Genomic DNA, 24,809 nt, shown 5'->3' on the forward strand with positions numbered 1-24,809 from the left:
AAGAAAGGAAGAAAGAAGAAAGAAAGAAAGAAAGAAAGAAAGAAAGAAAGAAGAAAGAAAGAAAGAAAGAAAGAAAGAAAGAAAGAAAGAAAGAAAGAAAGAAAGAAAGAAAGAAAAAGTTAACATAGCAAACTCTCTTTCCTTCAGAGAGCCCTCATAGTCTTGACAAAATGGATTATTTCAAATGGGGAATGGTTTAGAGAGGGTTTGAAATAGAGGTGGGAAGAGGGAGAACGTAAAGTGCTCTTTGTAAGCGTTAAAACTGTGACCCCGCAAACTATGGGCTGTGAGTCCCATCCCAGCACCTACTTTGCTCACCTTTTATTTTTGAATGTTTTTCATTTATATACTTGTTGTTATTGAAGGAGGGAGAATTGTGTATGTCATGGCACTCATGTGGGTAGAGGTCAATAACTTTGTGAATTGCTCTTTCCTTCCACATTTATGAAGGTTTTAGAGTCCAGACTTAGAAAGACATGTATGCACCGGCCACCTCAATGTTCAGGCAACTACTCTGGCAAAAATGTCCTTTGTTGGACACAGCCACACTCAGACATTGTGCTATATGTGCCCCCTTCTCCACTGCAGCAACACAGGGGAGGAGCAGTGGGAAAGAGTATGAGACCCTGCTAGGACCACAGTCACAATCTGTCCCTATTGAAGTGAGAACACTTATATTTCAAATATCATTTTAAAATCTGATGAGTACTGGAATTCTCATGGCATCAGGAAGTGAGTACACATGTTTTTGGTGTTGCTGATCATATTATTAACCTACCACTAGAGCATGATGCTCTAGCAACATTTGGGTACACTGCCATATGGCCCTTGCAAACTAATTTAGCAAGGCACTGCAAGGAGACAAAATCTTACTTTGCCATGTCTTTACAGAAGACTAATACCATACAGGGACATCTCTCACACTCTCCCCTCCTGCTAGGCATTCATACAATTCTGGCATTGAGAAAATCCTATCATTCCCCGTGTTCAGGTTCCCACTACTCTAAAATACAGTCAGTTGTCATATTGTAGTCTTTGGAGGCAGTATCACAATCTCAGTATCAAAATCAATAAACTGATGAAAAGACACAAGCCCCATGCCTTTGAGCTCTTTGCCAAGTTAATATAGTGACAAGAAACAGGCATTATCTCTATAGCAAGAAGATAGAGAAACTGAGACACAAAAAAGCCTTTTACCCGAAGCCACATAGTTAATTAATCTTAACTTTTATTAGAACATCATTTCATCTTCATCATTAAAAAGTCATGTTGTGGCCAAGGCCAGCCTGGTTGTGTAGGGATGGTGTGACATGGTTCCTGCCCCTGGAACAGAGCCAGCAGTGTGTGGGCCTCCATGACTATTGCTGGTTTGCATAATAATGCACATATTTTCATGTTCCTCCTTTGAGGAATGTCATCTCTGCCAAGTTTAATGACTCTGTGATTATCAGAGACACCACTAGTCCAGAAGGCTAGGGTGTATTTAATGTCTCTGCAAAATGGTAGGATGCTGTGACCTTCAGGACAGCCCTTAAGACTGTGGGAAAGAACACCAAAAACATGAGTTCAAAAATATATCATTTCTCAACTGTACAAAATATAAGGATGAAATAAAAATTATATGAGGTGCTTCTTGGACCTAGAAAAGCAGAAGCAACTGCATTAGGAGCCAAAGGCAGGCAGATTCCTGAGTACAAGGTTAGCTTGGGACAGAAGGAGTTTAGGTCCAGGTCCAGGCATGGGAGAAATGGTAATTCCCAACTGGCTTATCATCTGTGCTTAACAACGGCATGCAGATCTCTAAATTCTTTTGAAATGTTACAAACTGTGATTGCTGTCTCTTTGTAAGAATCAAGGGACTGGGATCATGGGTTATTGGTTCATGGGATAATCCAAAGGGAATCTGGGAAAAACTGAATTGGTATGTAAATAAAAGAGATTTTTTTATACTTGCAAGAGAAAGCTGCCTTGAGCAGAACATAAGCCACCAATTTGTAACCTACAACTTGATTTTGAGTCATTTATTTTGCAACTCCTAGACGCCCCTTCCTCAGAACTCCTCTCCGAGCTGAATCTGCTCCTTGGTGTGTTGCAGGATCTTTCTCTGGTGGATCTCTGCAAAAACTAGCAAATGATTTGATCGTTTATTTGTTCCTATAAAATGTCAGTTGCATTAAGTCTTCCAGGGTCAGATGAAACTGTCTGCAACTTCTGACATCAGCGGAGAAGGCAACAGTAGAGCCACATGAGCCAAAAGTGGACCAGTTCTGTAGTGTGACGATCCACATCAAGACAGTCCCATGGCATCAGTGCTGTTTTTCTGTGTAGCTGACATAGATCTGGTGCACTGGGCAGAGAGACAGAGGCACAGTCTCAGGAATTTTACCTTTAGAAATAGCAAACATACCTCTGGCACAAGGGGGAAGCCATTCCAGCCCTGTTCCTTATTCTTGAAAGCTAATAGCAAATTCTGTTATTTTAGTTGTACCTGAAAATTTGAGAAGTTACCTACCCCTCCTATGTTATATCTATAAAAAAGGGCCAGATTTGGAGGAGACTATTATCCTATGACATAAGGGAGAGGATCAATTTGTTCTTATCTAAGCTCTGGAATGCATGATAAAGGCCAATTAACCTTCCAACAGAAGAGAGTGATGTGTTGTCTCCACATTATCTCTAGTAAATTTTGGAAGACTGAGAAGTCGGCCTCTGTTTTTATATTTCAAAAGGATGTTGGGAGAGGGTGAGCTAGGAATGGAGAAGAGAAATAAAATCCCAGCTTTTCTCTATGTAGATGTGCTTGTATGTGCAGCAGAAGCAAAGGGTTCAGCTGCACATGGTTAAAAGCTGAGATGCATTCTCCATGCTGTAAGTATGTTCTGTAACATACTTACAGAGCATACTGTAAGTAACTTCCTAATATACCTCAGTGTTCCCAAATATACCTGTGGTTCTTCTGTGTCCTGTGGCAAGCCTTTGGGCACATGGTGTCTGTGTGGAGATGATGTATGGCCCCATACTAACTTAAGCAACACTCAAGTTCCTCTAGTACAGTTTCTAAATATGGAAAACAAATCCAGAATCAGAGCATATGATGTGACTGATATGCCAATGGCTCTGTTCGTCAGAAGTAGGGCATGATTGTAGAACTCAGTATTTCCCTGTTGTCACCCTGAGAAGGCATGTTTTCTGATACTCTAATAATTAAAAGTTTCAAAATATGAAATGAAACTTATCTCCTTTGATAGAAACATGGTACCTAGAGTGTAATCTAAACAATATGCTACTTCTGTAAATGTAGACCACATTCCTCCAGTAACTCAATTAATACTCAGTACAAATGGTGCTACTCTGAGCACTCAGTCACTAACACAAACAAAAGTCTTGGCCCTTTAGAGTATTTATCACAGTAGCAAAGGAGAAGTAAACAATGCCAGGTTTCCTGAAAGTTCTCATGGTCCAGGAACACAGCAAGGAATTAAGAGAAAGCATTCCGCAGCTTTGCTTGGTTGCACTGCTTGTCCAGGTGGACAGCTGCCTTTCTGCTTCTTATACAGCTGCCTGCCCTTCTCAGAATGTGTGTGGATAATAAATGGATGGGGAGAAATGAGTCCACATCCTGGCTGGACATGCTTCATGCACATTGGTAGGGACTTATCTACTGTTTTAACTGAGTGTTGAAGGTATCTTTGAAGATTTAGGAATAATGAGAGTGACCAGTAGACCAACTATAGAAATAAAAAGTTCATCTGAAGACACCTTATAAATGCCACCTTAATAAATCAAGAAGACTAGCCATTTAAATCCCAGACAGGCTTCATGCTGAGGAAAGAGACCTAGGGGAGGGTTCGCTTACATGGAAACTGAGCCACATACTCCCATACCCTGTGTGAGCCTGAATGATGGATAGGGAACGAGACTGTAGAGTAGTTTCAGGCTCTGTAACAGTCCCAGGGCAGGTGTCTGCTGTCTGTATTTACAAATGCTCCCACTGTGTCTGTCTTTGACCCGATGACGATGACACTGTTTCTTTGATGGTCAAAGGAGCACCAATCATGAGCTTCTGTAGCCCAGTGAGGACCAGCCTGCTCTCCTCAGGACTCACTCAATGCAGGGTCTCTGCTTCAGGCCCCCACATGACAACAGCAAATGCTCCCATTAATGGTGTCTATTTCCTGTTCCACTTCTCCATTCCACAGCTATAACGTCTCCCACAGCCTCAAATAGCCCCTCCACTCAGTGTGTATTGCTGGGAACTCAAATTAAGAAGATGTCTTTTGTGCCCTGGATACTTTTTATTTCCTTCCTGGCCTAGAATATTCCTGTCCCTTCCTGGAGTGACAGAATACTAGTAAGGCTTAAGAAGGTCTCACTTAGAAGGCAGGTGATGTGCCAGAATATTCTTCCAGCCACTGTTGCAGGGAATTTCCAAAATGGTTCTCTCAGCTGTTCACTTAATAGTCTTATTTCATAAGGAATATTTACCACTGTGAGGTGTTATTAAATGATCTGAGACTCACAGAGAAACAAAGAAACTCGAATCACGAAGCTCCCCCAGCAGCCTCATCTCCCTTCTCTGGGTAGCTAACTGTGTGGGGACAGGGTCAGAAACGGATTCTAACATCTCCAACAGACTTCAGAGGCACACATTCAGCTCTGCGTACCCAACAGAGAACCTTTACATTTTGATACTCTATCACTACCAATATTTTATCAAAAAACTATGGTTTTTCCTTCAAATCTGTGATTGGATCCATAAAATTTCTGCATATAACTTAGTCCAGACTTAATACTTCTTTCTCCTGGGAATGAAGCTATAATTTTCCAACATGTCAGCAGTAAAATATAATCCATTGAACTGAATTGAGTTAAATTTTCAAAGCACTTATATTTAATAAAAATCATTTTAAACTCACTGGGCTTTATAAGATGATAAGAAAATTCTTGAAAATCCAATAAAGATGGGGAGAGTTGTAATAGGAATAAAATTTGAATGGGTTCCTGGAATAAATTCAGAATTTGAATATGGTATTGAAGATTACTAATCCAAATCTATAGGTTCCTTCTACATTTTGAATCATATTAAGAAATATTGCACCACCATCCTGTGGTACACTGCCTCTAGGTCCAGGATGGTTTTGGAGTAGGTCTTTTATTCCAATAAGAATTTTGTTGTAATTCTATCTCTGTGTAGGATGTTATTGCTGCTTTGATAGGGACTGGACTGGATATTTCTGTGGGTACTGTGGACATTGAAAGGAATTCTCTTATTCCATGAACAAAAAGAACATTTTTCCATTTAGTCGTGACTTCTTTAATTTAGGTCATTGATGCACTATGGTTTCCATTTAGACCTCTACTACCTCATTTACTGCTATGTAGTCTCAATAACAATTTTGAACATGGATCCCATAAAGTAAAAGTAGATGCATGTGGAAAATGTAGCTCAGAGACAAGACCTCACAAGGATAGCAGCTAGTTTTAACAGAGGAACCAAGGGTACACTGAGAAGAACAGGCTAGGCAGCAGGTGATGCTCGGGAATCTGTATGTTCACTTGAAGAAAACTTAAATGACTTCACCATTCCAAGAATATGAAGCCAGCTCAGTGAAGACTTACTGAGACATGAGAACAAACTTAAGACAGAACACACACACACACACACACACGCACACGCACACGCACACACACACACACACACACACACACACACACACACACGAGAAACAAAGTCAAAATGAGATAAAACTCAGCACTTGTAGATGGGGAAGGGAACAGAGAACAGAGTGAAACTGTGATGTAGCCTGTGGGAGCTAAGGTTTGCAAGATGTTACTACCGAAGTGTGCCAGCCAAGATCCCTAAAGATCTGCTGGTACATCAATTTGTTAGCACTGAAAGGTACCATATAATGTCCTTAACAACATATTTGTGACACTTATTTCCTACTACCTAACTCTAACAGCCCAGTATCCTGACAGGTATTTTAGAGCAGGTCATATAAAAGAATATAAGGAATCCAAACTATTGAATAGAAAAAAATTCCCTCCATATTATGCAAATTAAAACAGAGAAAAAAAAAAAAATCCTGACTCTCAAAAGGTGTGCAGATGATCAGCAGCTAGTCTATGAAAAGGAACTCAGCATCATTAACCATCAGGAGATTGCCAACCAAGCTACAGTGAGATGCCACATTACTCCAGTGAGAATGGATGACACCACAAAAATTGAAGGTAGCAAGTACTGATGATGCAGTGAAGAGAGAGACTCTTAGACACAGATTTTAAGGATGTAAACTAAATCAGCCACTGCCTAAAGCTCAGAATTCCTCAGGCAATTAAAATAGAACAATGCTGTGAGTTGAGTTGGTAATACCTCTCCTGAGTGTGTGCCCAAGGCAATGGAGACAGCACACCCTATAGACAGTTGTGCTATATCACTGCCAAACTCCCAAGTGCCACGATGCACAATCAAATCAGTTGTCCACCAACAGGTTAAAGAAGAAAATGCAGAATACAATGGATATTCTTTAGCTTTAACAAAATCAGGATCTTTTATTTGCAACACCACAGATGAGCACATAGGAGATGTGTTATTGTTAAGTGACATGAGTCCAACAGAGAAAAACAAGTGCCACATAATGCAGCTCACACATGGACTTTTAAAAATGTAGTTTTGGGAGTAGAATATACTCTGGAAGGGGTAGTGAACACTTGGAATCCAAGCACATGGTTAGTCAGGGAGAGGCTGAGGCAGGCTGACCCAAAGCTAGCCCAGGCTCCATACAGAATAAGACTCTGTATAAAACCAACCAACCACTCATACATCCAATCAAGTAAATAAATAAATAAACAAAGAATAAGAAATAAAGAGAAGGAGAATAATGGTCAGCAGGAAATGGAGTGTTTACAAGAAGGTAGAGGCAGATGGGAGCAGCTCCTCAAAAACCAAAACAAAACAGACAAAAACAGACAAATAAAAGTAAAACAAAAACAATCATTCCAAACACCCCCAAACTCCAAAACTACAAAACAAAACAAACAAAATCTCCCCCCACACACACACACACAAAAACAAAAAACAAAAACTACCCACAGGAAAACCCCACCGGCAGCGGACCGTATGTGGCCAGGCAACCACAGACACAGATAGGAGGAACTATCAAGGTGTGTAGATCAAAGGCTTCATGCTCAAAATAGCACACACAGAGAAGCACTGTGAAACTGGCTTGTGTCTATGGGAATCTATCACTCAATTTTCTTAAGGATCTGTTTCCTTAGACCATGAATAACTATAAGCAATTCTCTAGAAATTAGTGTTGGAAACCAAATGTATAAGACCCTACAGGTGCAGTTCTGAGTTGACAAAGAATTAGCAAGCATGAAATCCATAAACGTGTACAGGCTAACAGGAAGAGATGCTTCCATCCCAAGACTACAGAAAGGGTATGTGTCAATCTTCAGGATGGAGACAGTGGTATCAGGAAGCACCCTGTGCCCTTGACCACAGCCAAGGCTTTAAGCACACGTTTAGAGATACACTGAAGACTTCTTTCTAAAACTTCTGCTTCTTTCAAAATAAAACATTTATGTTTACCCTTTACTGTGAATTATTGTATTCTGCTTTGATAGTACACTTTAGTGAGTATGTTTTAGTGTGGATTACTGTACTTTGTTTTGGAAGTACACTTCCCGCAGTATATTCTGCTGAGGAATTCAGGTGAGGGAAGTGTGACCTGGAGCTCACAGCAGCCCAGACAGAAGTGACCATTAGAATGGTACACTGGAGTCTACACCTATATTTTAAAACAAATGTTTAAATTAACAAAAATTTTGTTTTGTTATTGGGTTAGAGATATTCTAAACATACACTGTGGGGACCAGAAAACATTGGTTCATAACTTTTGATTACTAGGAAGAATTGGTGATTTACTGAGCCAGGAAGCAGCCACCCTCGGCTCTAAGACTGCACATCTGCCCATGCATGCTCTGTGCCTGCTTCCCATTGTACACAGCTGGCATGTCACATGGTGACTCTCTATCACATATGCTTTGGGTGCTGTTTGCAGGGACACTGTGAGGAGATTGTGCGGAGAAGAAGGAAACCTTCCTGCCTCCTCCCTGAGTTTCTTCCATGGACACAATTCCAGCACCAGGGCCTTGATAACTAGCTTTCTGCTGCAAAGGCCATGCAGCCTACCTGCCCCACCCAGCTGTGACCCAGGGCCCTTTCCTTGGTTCATTTCTCTCCTGTTCCCCACTAGTGAACTTTCTGTACTCTGCTTTCAACCATTTTATAGATTTGGTACAGAAATGAAATAGCAACAATCATGTTGGTTCAGCCCTGTTGTCTCCTGGGGACCTGCAATTCTAGCTCCTGGAGACAGGTACAAAAGATGTGAAAATCTGAGGATAGATTTAGATATACAACAAGGCATTGTTAAAGGGCTGAAGAGAGGGAAATGCTTAGTTATGTCTCCAGAACCCCCATGAGAGGCTCCAACACTGAAGTGAAAGAGCAGGGTTCCTGGGGGTCCTAGCCCACCAGCCCAGCTGAACCGGCACAGATTTAAGCATAACCTCACAAATGTTACCACCTCAGTTTTTAAGACAATTTAATACTCCATCATGCATACCCAGGAAGACACACACACACACACACACACACACACACACATCTTGCATTTCTTAGCTCATGGGTGTTAGCTTATGGGCAATTCTGCTAGGCTCCTCCCACAGGCCTCGCCAAGGTTTACATCATCATCATCATCTGTGCCATGAAACTGATGCTGACAGGTGCAGTTGGCCTTGAATACAAAGGGACTCGAGTTCTCTCTTCTCTCTGTGCCCACATGTCCGCAGCTGCTCTCTCTTTCCCCCTTTCTGTCCTTCTCTGCCCTCATGATTCTGCTCCGGTCTGTCTGCTCCTACCCCTTCTCCAGGCCCCTACTCGCTTTTTGCCCAAATAACCGCCTTATACCAAGTGTGTGTGTTGCGTGTCGTGATTTCCCAGTCCCTTGGCATGGGCTGACCAGGTTTGCCCCCTTCCACTGTATTATATTTCATACATTGTCCACTTAGGAGGCTTCCAGAGCTCAGCCTTTATGACTAGTGATAGTCTAATTTTAATTCTGAAGTATTTTCACTTAAATTATGCTGCCAGGTAGATATTTTACTAATGGTGATATTACAGATCATTTATAATACTTCTTCATTTCCCCTTTGAAGCTGAGTGGAAGTGTGGTACGTGTATATGTGTGCTATGTGTGTCCTATAAGTAGATAGCATGGGTATTTTGCCCATATTTGCACCTTTCCTGTCCTTTCCCCTTCCCATTTGATTTTATAGAATGCAATAATCTTCACACACACACACAAAGTTACAATGGAAAAAGTTACAATGGGAAAAGTTACAATGGGAAAAGTTACAATGGAAGAAGTTACAATGGAAAAAGTTACAATGGAAAAAGTTACAATGGAAACTGAAAATCTCTCCCTGTAACATCAGCTCTCAGAGAATGTATCACAGAGTAGAAGAACAGATAAGAAGAACAATCAAATAGCAAAATGATCAACAATAAAATTTGATATTTTTCACTCTTTTATGACAAATTTATTGCATTGAATAGGGAGCTGACAAGAAGTCTCAATCAACCTAATTGAAACATAAAAACAGTGAAAACCACAAGGAGGTGGGGGGAGTCACTCTGCTTTTTTTGTCTTTGTTTGTTTCTCTTTAATTAATTAATACATTCATTCACTTTATATCCCATTGGCATCTCCCCCGACCACCATCAACCTACCCTACCACATCAAGTCAAATCAGTTCCTAAGCACATCTTCTTCTAGGGAAAAGGGGTCCAAAGGCAGGCATCAGAGCGACAGCCCCTGCTCCAACTGCTAGTGGACCCATATGAAGACAAAGTTGCACATTTGCTATATATTAGTAGTGGACCTAAGTTCAGTCCATGCACATATTTTGGTTGGTGATTTAGTCTCTGTGAGCTCCCTTAGGCCAAGGTTAGTTGATTCTGTAGATTTTCTGTGGTATCCTTGATCTCTTGGGTTCCCTCAACTTTTCCACAAGACCCCCGGAGCTATGCATAAGATTTGGCTGTGGGTCTCTGAGTCTGTTTCCATAAGCTGATGGATGAAGCCTCTCAAATGACATGTACGTCTGTAAGCATAGCAGAATATCATTAGTAGTGTCAGGGGTTGGCTTTCTCCTGTGAGGTGGTTCTCAAGTTGGGCCAGTCATTGGTTGGTCATTCCCTCAATCTCTGCTCCATCTTTACCCTTGTACATCCTGTAAGCTACATTGTAACATTTGAAACACTGGCATACTCAAGGGGAGCTAGCTTCTGTTATGAACTGTTTTTTGTTTTGTTTTGTTTTGTTTTGTTTTGTTTTAGTTAGTAAGAGTAAATGTGACAATGACTGTGATTAGTGGGAAAGGAAAGTTCTAGACTGAGAAAATTTGGTCTAGGTAGAACTGGACTGTGGAACCCACTGTGACGTTCTGAGAGTCTTTTCAGCCACTTGAAGCCTCATGGCTAGATCTCAAAGAATCCTTCTGCATGTTTGGATCACTTGTAAAATATAAGTTGTGCAGCTGGTGACAAGGAAGTCCCAAGTGCCACGCCACACTAGCTCCAGTGCTTTCCCTGAAATGGAAGACTAGGCTGTGAAGGTTAGGCTTTGTTCTTCCGCAGTGTGCAGTCTGGGGTCATAAAAGAGGGTCTGAACCCAGGGACTTGCTGCACAGCAGGGTCCACGCTCTGTACTGGACACCAGACAGACTACATGGAGGCGGGGCAGATCTAAAGCCCCCATGTTCATCAGAGGGGTGAGCATGTGTTTGGAAGAACCACCTTTGGTGATGCAGATGTCCCACTCCCTCACCTGTCACTCATCCTCAGCATCATCTCTGCGTTACCATAACAACATGAACCCCATACACTTCCAAATACCTACAAGGGCAGCTTCCTGGGTGGGGAGTCCTGTTGTTGGAGAAAGACTGTAACAGGGACAATCTCCTATGACATAACCACAGGAAATTCTGTAGAACGTTTTGGTCCTTGCTGTGGGCATGTGATGTTGCTGCTGGAGAGCATGGGGGTAGTCACCTTGTTTTCAGACATTTGAAGGTCAGGTTAACTCAACACAGAGTCAATAGCCATGATCAGTAAGCTTCTCACAGTTGACCCTTTCATCCACTGGCTATACCTTTAAAAATAAGATGCAAATCAGTCTGCTGGTTATTGGAGTGATTCAGTCATAACTTTCTGGACCCTTTATCCAAGAAAGTAATTTAAAAGAGTAGACCATTAGGGGACACCTACACACTAAGTGCGGCCGTGATGGTCCAGCAATCTGGAGCCTGCTGTGCAGACGTTCACACAGGGAGCATAGAAAGCACATTTTATCTGTAGGAAAAAAAGGCGTTCTCTGGAAGGAGTTTAGCAATTCCAAGAACACAAATAAAGTGAGCTGAGGGAAAAGAGGAAACTGGCTGAGGAGAGCAGGGAAGGCTGCGGGGAAGAGATAATGCTCACAGGAAGGAAGACCTTGCTGCAGGGAAAGCATCAGCATTCTAGCAACCAACAGGAGATGTGAGCTCATGAGACTCAAAGGCAGAAGATTAAAAGGCAAAACGATGCACTCATTATAGATCCAGCCATAGAGCAGAAAAGATATGTCATCCTAGCCTCAACTTGGTTTTGGTTCCACCTTTCCTCTCAGGGCGTCTGGATGCCACCAGTGCACCAGCTTGAAGAAAACAGGGTGAAGTCTGGCATGGGTGGGGTGAGCCTCTCCCCCCAGCGCATCCAATACCACCTCATTAGTATGGAGAGGGGCTCTGGGCGATGGGAACCTGACTGACTACCTGGTTGGGGGTCACCTGGTTATGTGCTCCACAGACACAGGAAAGAAGCTAATTTCAGTTTCACTCCTGCCAGTCTCATGGTTTAAGATTTCCCAGGTTTGAACATGCTTTACTTTGTCAGTTCTGTGCCTTACACTGAACTACATCCAAGATAGCAGAGGGTGACTTTTCCTTGTGAATGTCAAAGTACAAAATGCTTTATGCATATGGACTGGGAACAGGACACAAGTGAAGGACTCTGATGGAGCTGAAATTTCTGGGGGGGTTATTTTAGATGAAGATCTGTCTGAATTCTGACACATTAATCTTGGAACAGGTGAACTTTTCCATTCAGTGTACACTACTCATTCAAGACTGAACTTGTGAAAGCCATTGCAGCTATGGCCAGCCTCTGACCATCTTACTGTGGACCCAGTCTCCCAAAAATAGTCCCCTACAAAATGATCCACCATAGTTTGAATACAATTGCACTGAAGTCCACCAATCAGATCACTGCAGAAGAGCACAAGAAGGTGGAAGGGCAATTAGCTTATGAGAGGCCCTGAGAGGCTACAGTATTTCACTGTTTGACTTAAATGTTACTTAGATCTGACTGGCTATCTAGCTGTACTTATACACCAAAATGTTTTCTTCTTCCTGGTCTGGTATTTACCAGACCTAAGACTATCTTCATCCTGTAAGAGTCAGACAAACAGCCTCATAGAAGTTCTGTGAGCACAGAAGCACCCAATCCTCATTAAATATTTGCCAAGCTGTTTAAATAAGTCCTCACAGTGTCACAGTGGGTTTGGGCACTTAGCAACCCTCATGGCTTCTACACAGATGCTCTGGGGCAGCAGTCACCTCCTCTATCTGCTCTACGTGAAGAAAAAGCTGCAGGCAAGAAGTCTCATAGCTCCTTCCTATGTAATCAGAGGCGACATAGGAAAAATTTCCTCAAAGATTTACTTTATCATAAGCCAATAACTGTCTTGTCACACTATACATGTGTGATAAGTATTCACTATACATGGAGGGACTGTAGCTTAGAAGCACAAAATTCTTGGGCTAGTATGTGTTCTTCAGGGTCCTTGCATAGTGAAGTTAAATAGCTGAGGACCTGCCCATGCAGGTCAGGCTAGCACATCCTACAGAGGTTCAGACGAAGCTTATCCATTCGTTCTCATGTACACCAATGAACTACATACACACGACTTGGGATTATTTATTTCACCTCTCAAAACCAGAGAGAATATCCTCCAGAAGGGAAGAGAACATGTCCTTGTCCTCAGTGAACACAACCTGGTGAGTGCAATGCAAAATGTGCTAACAGTTCTTTGAGACATAAACTCCTCACAATGAAGCCAAGGATGGAAAGGGACTCTGAAGCAAATCTCTCACAGTGAAGGAGCACTCCTGAGCTTTGATGGTTGGGAGTGACCAAGACATAATGAAAACCACATCTGTTTGGGCTCTTCAGACCTTTCTTTCCTGCCCTTTCTCTAGCCCCAAAAAACTTTTCCACATAGGGGAATGACACCTGGCGTCATCAGGTCTGTAACTGCCTCGGAATCTCCCAGAAACTGTTGTTTATAGAGTTCTTTGTCAGTAAAAAGAAGAAACTGGGTGATCCCCAACACCGGTCCCTGTACACTAGTCTATCAGTTTGGGGGTACGCTACAATTCAATCTGTCACACAGTCTCTAACTGAAAAAGTTTATAGCTGTTACTTTTTGAGCTGGGTCTGACAAGGCTTATGTACCTGAGAATCATCTTGAATATTTTTACCATCCATCTTTACTTCTAAGAGCTGGATCTACAGGTGTATCCTGGTCTATGCAGTGCTGGGGATCAAATCCGAGACCTCCTGCATGCTAACCAAGACCTCTAGCAACTCATTGACAGCCCCCACTTCAGACAATTTTATAAAAGTGTTTATTTTTAGTTGTATGTGAGAGAATGTGTATGTGTATGTGAGTGAGAATGTATATGTGTGAGTATGAATGTGTGTGTGTGTGTGTGTGTGNGTATGAATGTGTGTGTGTTTGTGTGTGTGTGTGTAGTGCTTCAGTATGTAAGGACAACAAATCCTGGATGATGGACAGATACATTCAAGGCTTTATCCCTTCTGTACATCTGTCTACCACGGGGCTCTACTTAGTCCTAACTATTTGGTCCATTTTACCACTGAGAAGTATCTATCATTGTCAATTTACTGTTGTATACTTTTCTAAATAAGTTTCTTTTATATTTCAACAGTGTATATTACCCTGAATATTCAGCACACTGGCATTTGAGGAAGCAGTATTAATCTCCTCACCCCTTCTTCCTGACGCAGTCATAATTCCTGGTGTTTTTTCTTGAAAGTGCTCCCTGGTGGCAAGTCATGGGCACTCACTGGAATGAGGCCTCATAAGCCTCAAAGAGAGGGCTGTCTTTATTTGGGCTACAAGGACAAAAAGAGGGATCTAAGCAAACAGGACTTGCTAAGGGGCCACACCCATGACATCATGCCAGCCATCACAGCTTCTGTTGAGAGCGATGCAGCTCATCTGGGCCTTGTACTAAACATTGCCCAAATAAGCAAAGACCTCGGTTTCCTTGTTTTCTGAGTCTTCATTGGTGAAGACACCAATGCCACATGAAACGTATGAAATAAGCTTACACTTCTTCTATTGTTAACCTATCTTTTCTTATAGGTGACCCAACCATGAACCTAGTAAGAGTTATAAAGTCATCACTCAACAACTTATACTAAGGTTAATGTTGTATATGCAGCATTAGAGCACTTTATCTTTATTCATCATTGCATTTATTTTTAAAAATAGATTTTATTTATTTGAGGAATCAGGGAGAAAGAATGAATGGGAACACGTGCAAATGTGAAGGTAAGGGGGAAGTTTCTTCTACCACGGGGGGCCCTGAGGATCAGATGCAGGTCAGTGACTTAGCGGCAAGTGCCTGTACCCAGTAGGCCTTCTCACCAGACCTCAACATGACATCTCTACTCTCTGTGGCTACTTGCAATCTCATTTTCACTAGCAAATAATTCAATTTACTATTTTTCCCTCATCTTCTTACTGATATTTGGATGGTTTATAGATTTATATTTGAACTAGCACCTACTGTAAATGTTTTAATTATGAGACCTGACACCCATGTAAAGGGTACCTTTAGGATACAACCTACAAGCTAGGTTCCTTAGTCACACAGAATCAAGTCTAGAAGGTAAAGTGTTTTTATACAGACATAGATGTCACAGGATTTTCCCTGTCCTATTACATTAGTGCACAGGAGGTCTGTGATTGGATAGGGAAAAGGGCGGCAGAGCTAAGAGCTGCAGAGACAGAAAGTGTTTTAGAGTAGGAGGAGAAGGAAGCTGGCTGCAGACATGTACCCACATGGCACTTTCCAGCCACAAGTAGCTATGATTTCACAAGGTTAGAAATATTAGCATGTCAGGATGGCTGAGTGGTCTAAGGCGCCAGACTCAGGAATATTGGGATTAAGCTTTTATCATTATCAATTGGCTCTGAAATTATTGTATTGGCATCTTGTAAATTGTGATATTATTCATACATAAATCTGATTGGTTAATTAAGCGTTAAGAGTCTTGATTCTACTGGGATACTGGGTATTGTGATGTGATGACTGACCTTGGGGTGGATGGTAGTGGGAGGAACTCTGGCGCCCCCACCAGAGAGATGACCGAGTGGGAGTCCTGTGGTACAGTGTGGCTGGAGAGTTGGCAGGCCAACAGGAGTGTGGAAGCATGGTCCAGCCCTGTGGAGAGTTGGCAGGTTCATTTTTCAATATTTCCCCCAACACATTGATTCTTACCCACAGGTAATAATGGCCATGGGACACACCTGCCATCCTTCCAATACTAAATAGTGCCAACTTCAATGGGTATAAAATTGCCTTAATGGACATTGCTTTGATTACTAATGTGTAGTTAATGTGGGTAATGGCCATCTCTTATGACAAGGACACAGTCTACCCTTTACTGGAGCTACATTCTTTATACATTGCTTCATAGTTTGTTTTTGTCAGTTATTTTCAACTGGAGTTCTGTGATTCTTAGTATTAAATCTAAGTCTTTTTTAGCAGTATAAGTAGGTCATACTTATATTATGTGTATATGTATATACATATGTACATGTATGTGTTTGAAACATATAGCATAAATCCACTTGGATATCTAGATTTGGTAAAATCGACATGATCAATGATGGCCTTGTTCACATGGTAATTTTGCTTTCTCTGGAAGAAGTGGTCAGAATAGAGTCAGAAAGGATGGGATACTTACACTAAATCTCAAAGTTTCCCATCAGAATTCACACAAATGTATGCCATGTCAAGCACTGTGGCAAGAACAGGTATGCTGAGGGGCCATGATCTCATTCACTACATGGTTATCATTAAAGTGGCACTTGCTGGTGTGAAATCTCAAATTCAACCTTTTCCCCTTGGGTGTCTTTGTTGGGATTGTGTGACTTCATAATAATTAAGCAGTTAACATTAGTCATAATAATTAAGCAGTTAACATTAGAGTGGCTTGGTAGTAAAAGAAGCCAAGGCTTGAGAAACGTCCATTGTTACAGACGTTACTGAAGTCATTCAACAACATCAGCAATTGTTCACAGAGATAATTGAGCTGCAAGCCTAGTAAGCCCTAAGTGGAAAATTCATGGCCTATGACCCAGTTCTCTGGTTCTCAACAGAGATGCCTTAATGTGTCTTTTTTGGATGTAGACTTTTCTTTTTTTTCTTTTTTCTTTTAATTTCAATTTATTATTTTTTTTACTTATTTATTTTTTATTAGATATTTTCTTTATTTACATTTCAAATGCTATCCCGAGTTCCCTATACCCACCCCCCGCCCCTGCTCCCCTACCTACCCACTCCCACTTTATGGCCCTGGCATTCCCCTGTACTGGGGCATGTAAAGTTTGCAGGACCAAGGGGCCTCTCTTCCCAATGATGGCCAACTAGGCCATCTTCTGCTACATATGCAGCTAGAGACATGAGCTCTGGGGGTACTGGTTAGTTTGTATTGTTGTTCCACCTATAGGGTTGCAGCCCCCCTCAGTTCCTTGGGGACTTGGATGCAGACTTTTCATGAGAAGTAGAAAGTTCATGTCGTATGCTTACTTATGAAAGCAGGACTTCTCTAGTAGCCAAGTATTAGACCACACTTGGGATAATTCAGTAATGTAAAGGCATGTATTGTTAGGCTTTGTAAGCTATGTAAATTTAAAAGGTTATAGAAGTACATATATGGACCTAGAATAGAAACCTTTCCCTTTGGGAACTAGCCTATGAATGGCTGTCCTGTTGCATGAAAGGATTTGATTGGAAATGAAATGGTAGACTGTAAAAGTAGGCCATGGGGAAGAATATGGTTACTTCCTGGGTTTCTACATTGTCATTAGTATGACCAAAATCTTACCTTGTTTTTTAGCACTCCGCCATCATCTTGGGAAGGTGAGGTATGGAAAGTGGGAAGATCACATTCAAATTCACGGACAGTATCCAGAAATGCCCAGGCCCTTCTTGCTCCTCTTCAAGCTCCTGGAATTCTAACTACCCATTATTTACATAAATATATGTTTATGTAATGGTTCGACACATGGACCCTTTCCAAATGAGGGATTAGACTCTAAATTCCTAGATACTGCAAAGTCTGGGACTCACTGCTGCCAATGTGGTCACAGAGCAGATAATCACATCCTCATCTTCCAAGAAAACCCACACTCTTCATTTTAGACCAAACATTTATATGTATCCTTCACATCTAGCAAAACAAAACAAAACAAAACAGAAACAGAAACAAAAACAAAAAAACTCAGCACTAAATTAACAAGCGGTCAGTCCTGCTGCTATATAATACACTCATTTTAATGATTTCAGGTTTTTCTAAAGACAATAATTATACATGGAGACTTAAATAATATTGAACTCAATTTATATTATTATGAAAAGGCATCCAATGGAGAGGGGAAGGTTAACTAGGGGATTAAACCAGGATTTTGTACATGTTATTATTAAGATATATTCCAGTTCCTAAACTCAGAAGTTTTAAGTAAAGTTTACTGATGTGAAACTTTTATGTAGAAAAGAAGAGAGAGAGAAAGAAGAAAAAGGGGGAGGAAGATGGAAGAAAGAAAGACAACAGAAATGGAACAGGTTTTTTAGATATACAGAAGTAACAGTTGTAGATGTGCAAGGTAGGATGGACAAATATACATAATCAACTACACCATAAAATTGTGTCTAAGAATGAAGGATAAGGGATAGAGGTCAAGGGCTAGGCAACAACATCATCAAAATTTGCCTATGTAAGAGAATGAGAAGCTACTGAGAATTCCAGACATGAGGATGACAAAGTCAGGCAAAAAGCTCATAAATCCTAGAATAGGACTGTCTGGTACGGCAGTGCAGTTGGATTCAAGCCAACAAACAACCGATAACTATAGTGGTAAAGTCAATACTCCAGTAATTCCTGAGATTCAAGCCTAATTGTGAACCTGGAATGTGCAAGATCCTGCTGGATATACTTAGTATGGAAACTAAGGGAACCTGTAGAACTTTAAAGCCAAGAAAAATATGGGTACTCTATAGAACATGCTGGGGCTGTGCAGTGTACAAAAAAAAAAAAATGTGAGAGGGCTGGTGAGATGGCTCAGTGGGTAAGAGCACCCAACTGCTCTTCCAAAGGTCCGGAGTTCAAATCCCAGCAACCACATGGTGGCTCATAACCATCCGTAACAAGATCTGATGCCCTCTTCTGGAGTGTCTGAAGACAGCTACAGTGTACTTACATATAATAAATAAATAAATCTTTAAAAAAAAAAATGTGAATGGGATAAGAGAAAACCTCATTTTAACTAAATGGTAGCATACATGACCACAGCCTTGTATCTGTGGGATACATGAACTCTACAGCTCTGTGGAAAAGACCACATTCTGCAATACTGCTCAACAGCTTAAGAAAAGAATACACATAAAACATCACTACAGTTATGTTCTTATTTCTGTGAGACATAGACATATTTCAGGAAAAAATGATGAAGACTGTGCAGCCTTTCCTTTTCCAGTGCTAGAAGTTATCAGTTCCAGACTCATTTCTGAGAGCTGCCGTCTCAAACTACACAGAACAGTTGTTGGTGATAGCTTGCTTAGCCTCTTAACAGCTCTAAGAAGTGGCCAGAAGTCTTAAGTGTTCTTTGGCTGTGACAGTATAGCTCTGGTCTGCACATGGTCTTCCTAGTGTCCCTAGTTCTGTGTCATTCTTGTCTAGTATGCAGAGACAGCTACCAGCACCCAGCCCAGTAAACATGTCTCACTTTGATCATCTGCTTAGATACTATTTAAAATGAGGCATGACTTAGACTCGACTAGGTCAGGGTGGCCATATTTTTCTGAGAAAAACAATTCAATCCATAATAGTCTTCACATTCTTTGGAGGGTTCTCATTGAAGATAGAATCCAATATGACACACAGTTCCAACACGACAAACACAGCTGAGAACCAGCCACTTTGATAGACCTGGGAAACTCCATGAACATGTAGTAGTACATCACCCCTGAGACCCCTAACTTGATTCCTGTTGTGCATGTTTACTGGGCACATTCACAGGAAATGTGTCGCAGAGGAAAGCAGACAAGACTAGGGTAAAGGGCACCAGAAGACTGGAATCAACTAGTGAGGTTTAGACCATCAGTGTGCAGCATTTCAGAAAAGTCAAAAGCTTTGGGCCAAGGAACCAGTGGACACTGGTGAACAACTTGCAGTCTATCTAAGTTGCATATCCTCTTTGTGTATGTCTCCTGTTATGTGCAGTCATGGCTAATTTTGAGACATTATAGCCTGTCTTCCCAGAGATTAAGGGTGTTAAGGTGAATACAATATTTTGTGTTTGACAGGACAGTGCTTTCCAATCAAGTAAGAAGGCAAAGAACTCTTAGTAGAAGGCACTGGAACTAAACAGACTGTGTTGAGAGAAGCTCAGCCAACATGCTTAGCATCATTTTCCAACTTGAACAACACATAAAAGAACACACGAGCACAATAAAACCGAGCAAACAACTATGAAGGGAAAGAAAGCAAGACAGACAGAAAGCTGCCCAACTTTCCCAGCAAGCTGGGGATCCAGCTTGTGAGTATCGCCTGGCCGACCATACCCTCTCCTCCCACTGGAAGGCTTTCTGCATGGGTACTCTCACCAGGGTTTCCTCTAACTTTTTCCTTAGGAGAAAATGATATCCACTTTCCTAGTAGTTTGTGAAGCAAATGAGGCTTCAGAATCCTTTAACCATCTATCATGTCTAAGGACCCCATGGCATGTTGTGGAAAGAGGTGCCTGTGTGGAGCTGAGGACCATCCAAAGATTAAGCTGACCTCACTGCCTGACACACTGGAAAAGGCATGTGCTTCTTAGCCCCAAGATCTGCATTTGGAATTTGACTCCAACTCTAACTAGCTGTTAAACTTTGTATTCTCCCTAAGCTTCATGGCATTTATCCGTGAAAGAGGACTTCTGCTAATGATCTGACAGCCGTGTCAGGGTCCTATTAAAACTATGGTGGCTGCATAGATTGATGTATGAGGTGCTGGGTGCTTGGACATTTACCTTTTTACCTTTTCTACCATGTTCTCTGTGCTCTAAGTTTACTGTGGCTCCAGAATACAATACACATTCTATTCATAGAGACAAGGACAGTTTTAAAACCAGAGTCTTACTTTATACATCAAGCTGGGCTTGAGTTCTCAATTTTCCTGCCTCAGCTTCCAAAGTCCTGTGATTAGGAGAATGTGCCAGCAGCCCTAAGAAAAGGCAACACTCTTAGATGCATACATAGGGAGACTGTAGTACAGACAGAGGTTCAGCAGAGCTCAGGCTCTGGACAGAGCCTGTCTCAGAGTGTGAGGAAAAAGCAGCACATCAGAAGCTCTTATGAAAATTCTCATTTGCTTTTGAAATCAAAGATACTGGAGTCTCCACAGTCTCATACTGCTGCCAAGGATCTCATTTTGGAGGCAGGGGATTAATTATTTCTGTTTGAGCAGCAGATACAGACATAAATAGACTATCAAGGAAACATCAAAAAGTCCTTCCATCACAGACAACAGGCCCAGAGCAGCTGCCTGTCATGGATTCTACTCTGTAGTAGTGGCTGCCTTTACCACCCGGGTATGTACATTGTTACACAATGAGAATTCACAGCACCAGGACATCTCCTGAGTTAATTTTAAGACATAAATACAAATTTATGCTTATTTTTAGCCAGAGGAAAGTCAGTGGGTTTGTCTTATAAGATCTCATTCTTCTTTTAGGATCCAAAGCACAGATTTTAATAATATTCGCCCTCTACCTCTTCCCTTCTTTCTCCTCCGTCCACTTCTCCTCCCTCTCCTTCTCCATCTCTCTTCTCCTGTCTGTGAGACAGAGTTTCTCTATGCAGCCCTGGCTTTGGAACTCACTTTTTATATCAGGCTACTAGCCTCAAACTCATAGACATCTGACTGTCTTTGGCTTTCAAGTGCTTGGAAAGAGTCCCCTCATTGATGACCAGTTCATAGACCCTCTCTTAACAGTGTCTGCTGCTGTTGGGTTCACTGAGGCTGGAGAGATAGAGGAGTGGCTAATGATACTTGCTATTCTTACGGTGGACCTAGATGCAGCTCCCAGCACCCACAGGGTTGCTTACAACCTTCCATAATTCTGGTTGAAGAGGATGCTCATAAGTCATCCATTTCTGGTCTCTATGGGCACCTGCATACATGTTGTATGTATACATACATGAAGCCAATCACTCATATGCATAAAAATCTTAATGAATTTCACCTAGGCAACTTTACTTGATTTGACTGAAAGAAGTAAGAAAAAAATAAAACAAGACATTGATGGGGTAAGAAGGAAGCCCGATTAGAAGTTTTTAGTATGAACCTCTTCTATTTGCCCTTACTCAAACTACTATTCAAGATGCAGACACCCAGTATCTTCCTCCATGCCTCCTGAAAGCAAAACCAAGCAATCTCCTGTCAGTTACTAACCTTTTGTTTCCTTAAACTTCAAACCATTGCTCCTTAAAGGTTGACTCCTATGCAACCAGTAGCATCTCACCAAGTTCTAGAAAAATGAAATTGTAATGTGGCTCAAGCATAAAACAGATAGCAACATGTATGTATGTATGTATGCATGTATGTATGTATGTATGTTATTAGCATACAAGGTAAAAAGGAGCCTCAAATATGACATGGCTCAGCTCTTACGGAGCTATCATCAAACTGAGACAGGGAACTTTACAAAAGTGAATGGCATAGGCGTAGGCATAGCCCTGGGTTAGGTCTGGGATAGGCTGACACATAGTTCCATGTTCTCTCCCTACTCCTGCCCCACAACAGAGTCAGCATACCTTTCTCATAAAAGAGAACAACTCTTGAGGACTTGTGGGCTAAGAAGCCTGCTTCAGATGAAATGTAAACATGACATTTTTATTTATAAAAACAAAAGCCCACCTCTAAAGTACACTCTAGCCAAGAGGCATCTGTAAGAAATGAGGGTTGCATGACAATGAACCTATGCGCGCACCATCCAGGGATGTTCGTCAGCCTGCAATACCAATTGTTCTGGTCTACAGACCATGTATGCACTGAACTTTCCATAAAATCTGGGCTGGAAGTAGCCCAAGGTTGCTTGAATGTATTGTTGGTCACCTTGAGGGTTCAGGCAGCCCAAGAGTGTCTAATCTGCTAGATTTGATCTCCTAGGGTGAGGGTCCTGTTTTCTTAATTTCTCAGTCACAACAACAAATGTATTTCAATATAAGAAAAGAAATCTGTTAGGATGTACTGTGTGTCAGATTGGCTGAGCTATGGAATTAGACTGTGAGGCTCTTGAGTGGCTTCTAAGCATTAACAATCGTTTTATATGCCCTTGTGCTCACTGAAGCTAATTCTGTAATATCATTTGATATTGAATGAACTTCTGTAGTTTGATCTAGCACATGTGACAATACATGTTCAATACAGATATTCTTTGGCTTCTCCTAACAGCCTTGAAACCATTTTATCTGCATCTACTTTCAATGTGAACTTTAAAAGGATGAGAGACAGTTGCTGAGCATTTCAAAGACTTTATTGGTGTACTGAGGCCAGAAACCTAACACATAGGGGCATGGGTCACAATCGAGTCATTCCAAGAAGGAAAATGAATCAGAATTTAACCAGATGGTAACCCATACCCCTGGAATTTGTCACCAAATTCCAAATGTCTGTCTGTCTGTCTGTCTGTCTGTCTATTACTCCCTGCTTGTTTTCTTGGCTCCATCTTAATTTAGAAAAGACCCTTTAGGTGAAGCTAACTCCCTGCTACTTGTGCGTGAGGAGGTAGGGGGAAAAGTTGAGCACAGTGAACAACACCAAAAAAGTTAAGGCAGTACTTCAAAAGAGAAACTTTTTAGAGCCAAACCAATAATTGGAAGGATTTGCTCAAAAGTAGCAGGACACGAAGCATCAGTGGGGAGGGCGAGGCTAAGCTCTAGCTCATTTTGCAACAGGAAGAATGAACAGAGAATACACAGTCCTGGTATCTACCACAGCATCAGGAACCAGCACAGCCTCCACCTTCAAATACCAACTACACAAACTTCTTCAAAGCTGGACAAGATCACAGGTATAGTGGCTAGGCCTGCAGACAGAACTCTTAAAAACCATCCCAAATGAATACTTTTCACAGGAGAGTCATATTAAACTTGAAGCAGTCTAAGAATACTTTTGCTTTCTCACGGGTCTTTTTATGCATCAGGAAGAAATGACCTTGGGTTAGAAGCAACTCAGTTAAGAACCCAAAGTCGTCAGGGACACAGAAAACCACCTGACAGGAGCAGACCCATCGTCTGTGAACGGAGGACCAGCACCACCAGCAGCATTGGTAACACAATAACCCAGAGAGAATCTCACAAGTTAGACTCCAACTTCAGGAGGGTCAATGGCTTTTCCCTATCATTGTCTCTCTCTGGAGGTGCACACTCCAGTGGTGAGTGTCTTCAGGACTCTCCTCCTCCTCTGATCAGCAGCTTTTGTCCCACACATTATAAAACAGAACAAGTGTCTTAGCTGCTTAGTGTGAACCAAAACCCAAAGGCCACCTTTTTTTTTTTTTTTTAATGTCACACCTTGCTGTCACCACATGTTCATTTTTCCCCCCAGAAAATTTCAGATAGAATTTTCAACAGAGAGAAACCAACATAATTGAGCAGAGTTTATCTACCATACAGTGTGCGTCTGCCAGGGCAAAGGCCCTGAGTACTTACTGGCTGGTGATGGGGTGCTGCATCCACTGGGAGGTGGGTGGCCATGGAGTCCGTGGAGTGGAGGCAGGGAGAGTCCTCCGATGACAGGTGGGAACAGGAATGGGTAGGGTGCAGCTGGGTAGTGAGTCATGGGTCCACGCACTGCCGGGACTGGGCATGCGTGGCTGCTGGTGCTCATGCTTCGGACTTCAGTGCTCCAGGGTGGACACACATTACTACACGTCCAGAATCACACAGAAGGAGGCGGGTGTGTGCAAACAGGCTCAGTAAGGTCCTGTCCAAAGCAGGCACGTTCACCCGCTGACCTGACTTCCTCCCAGTAGGGGCGCTCCGTCTCCCATTTTGCTTTTCAGATAACAGGAAGGATGCTGATGTTGGCCAGCTGCTCAGCTTAGGGTTCTGGGGCCATGGTCATCTTCAAATTCCAAGGCTGTTAATCCTGTCAGAATACAAACAAGCAAATGCATCACAAATCTAAGGAATTTCTCACTTTATTAAGTTATTGTGCAAAAATATTATTAATGATTTAGACCTTCAAATTCCTTTTTTTTTTTCTCCATACATTTACAATTTTGTGGTTTTGGATTTTCAAATTCAAGCCTTATAATATAGGCTAAAACATCTAC

The 24,809-nt window shown here is 41.8% G+C and overlaps 1 protein-coding gene across 1 annotated transcript in view; it reads right to left on the reverse strand.

The window, feature by feature from the left end:
• Positions 1-24,605, reverse strand: part of Rarb (retinoic acid receptor beta) — a 334,463-nt gene extending 309,858 nt beyond the window's left edge. Inside the window, exon 1 of the mRNA XM_021202966.2 lies at positions 24,184-24,605. Within this exon, the coding sequence (XP_021058625.1) occupies positions 24,184-24,361 (178 nt within the window). The 5' untranslated portion in view covers positions 24,362-24,605. The remainder of the gene's footprint in view (positions 1-24,183) is intronic.
• Positions 24,606-24,809: the final 204 nt, after the last annotated feature.

Source organism: Mus pahari, chromosome 8 (genome assembly GCF_900095145.1).
Source record: "Mus pahari chromosome 8, PAHARI_EIJ_v1.1, whole genome shotgun sequence".
Classification (NCBI taxonomy): Eukaryota; Metazoa; Chordata; class Mammalia; order Rodentia; family Muridae; genus Mus; species Mus pahari.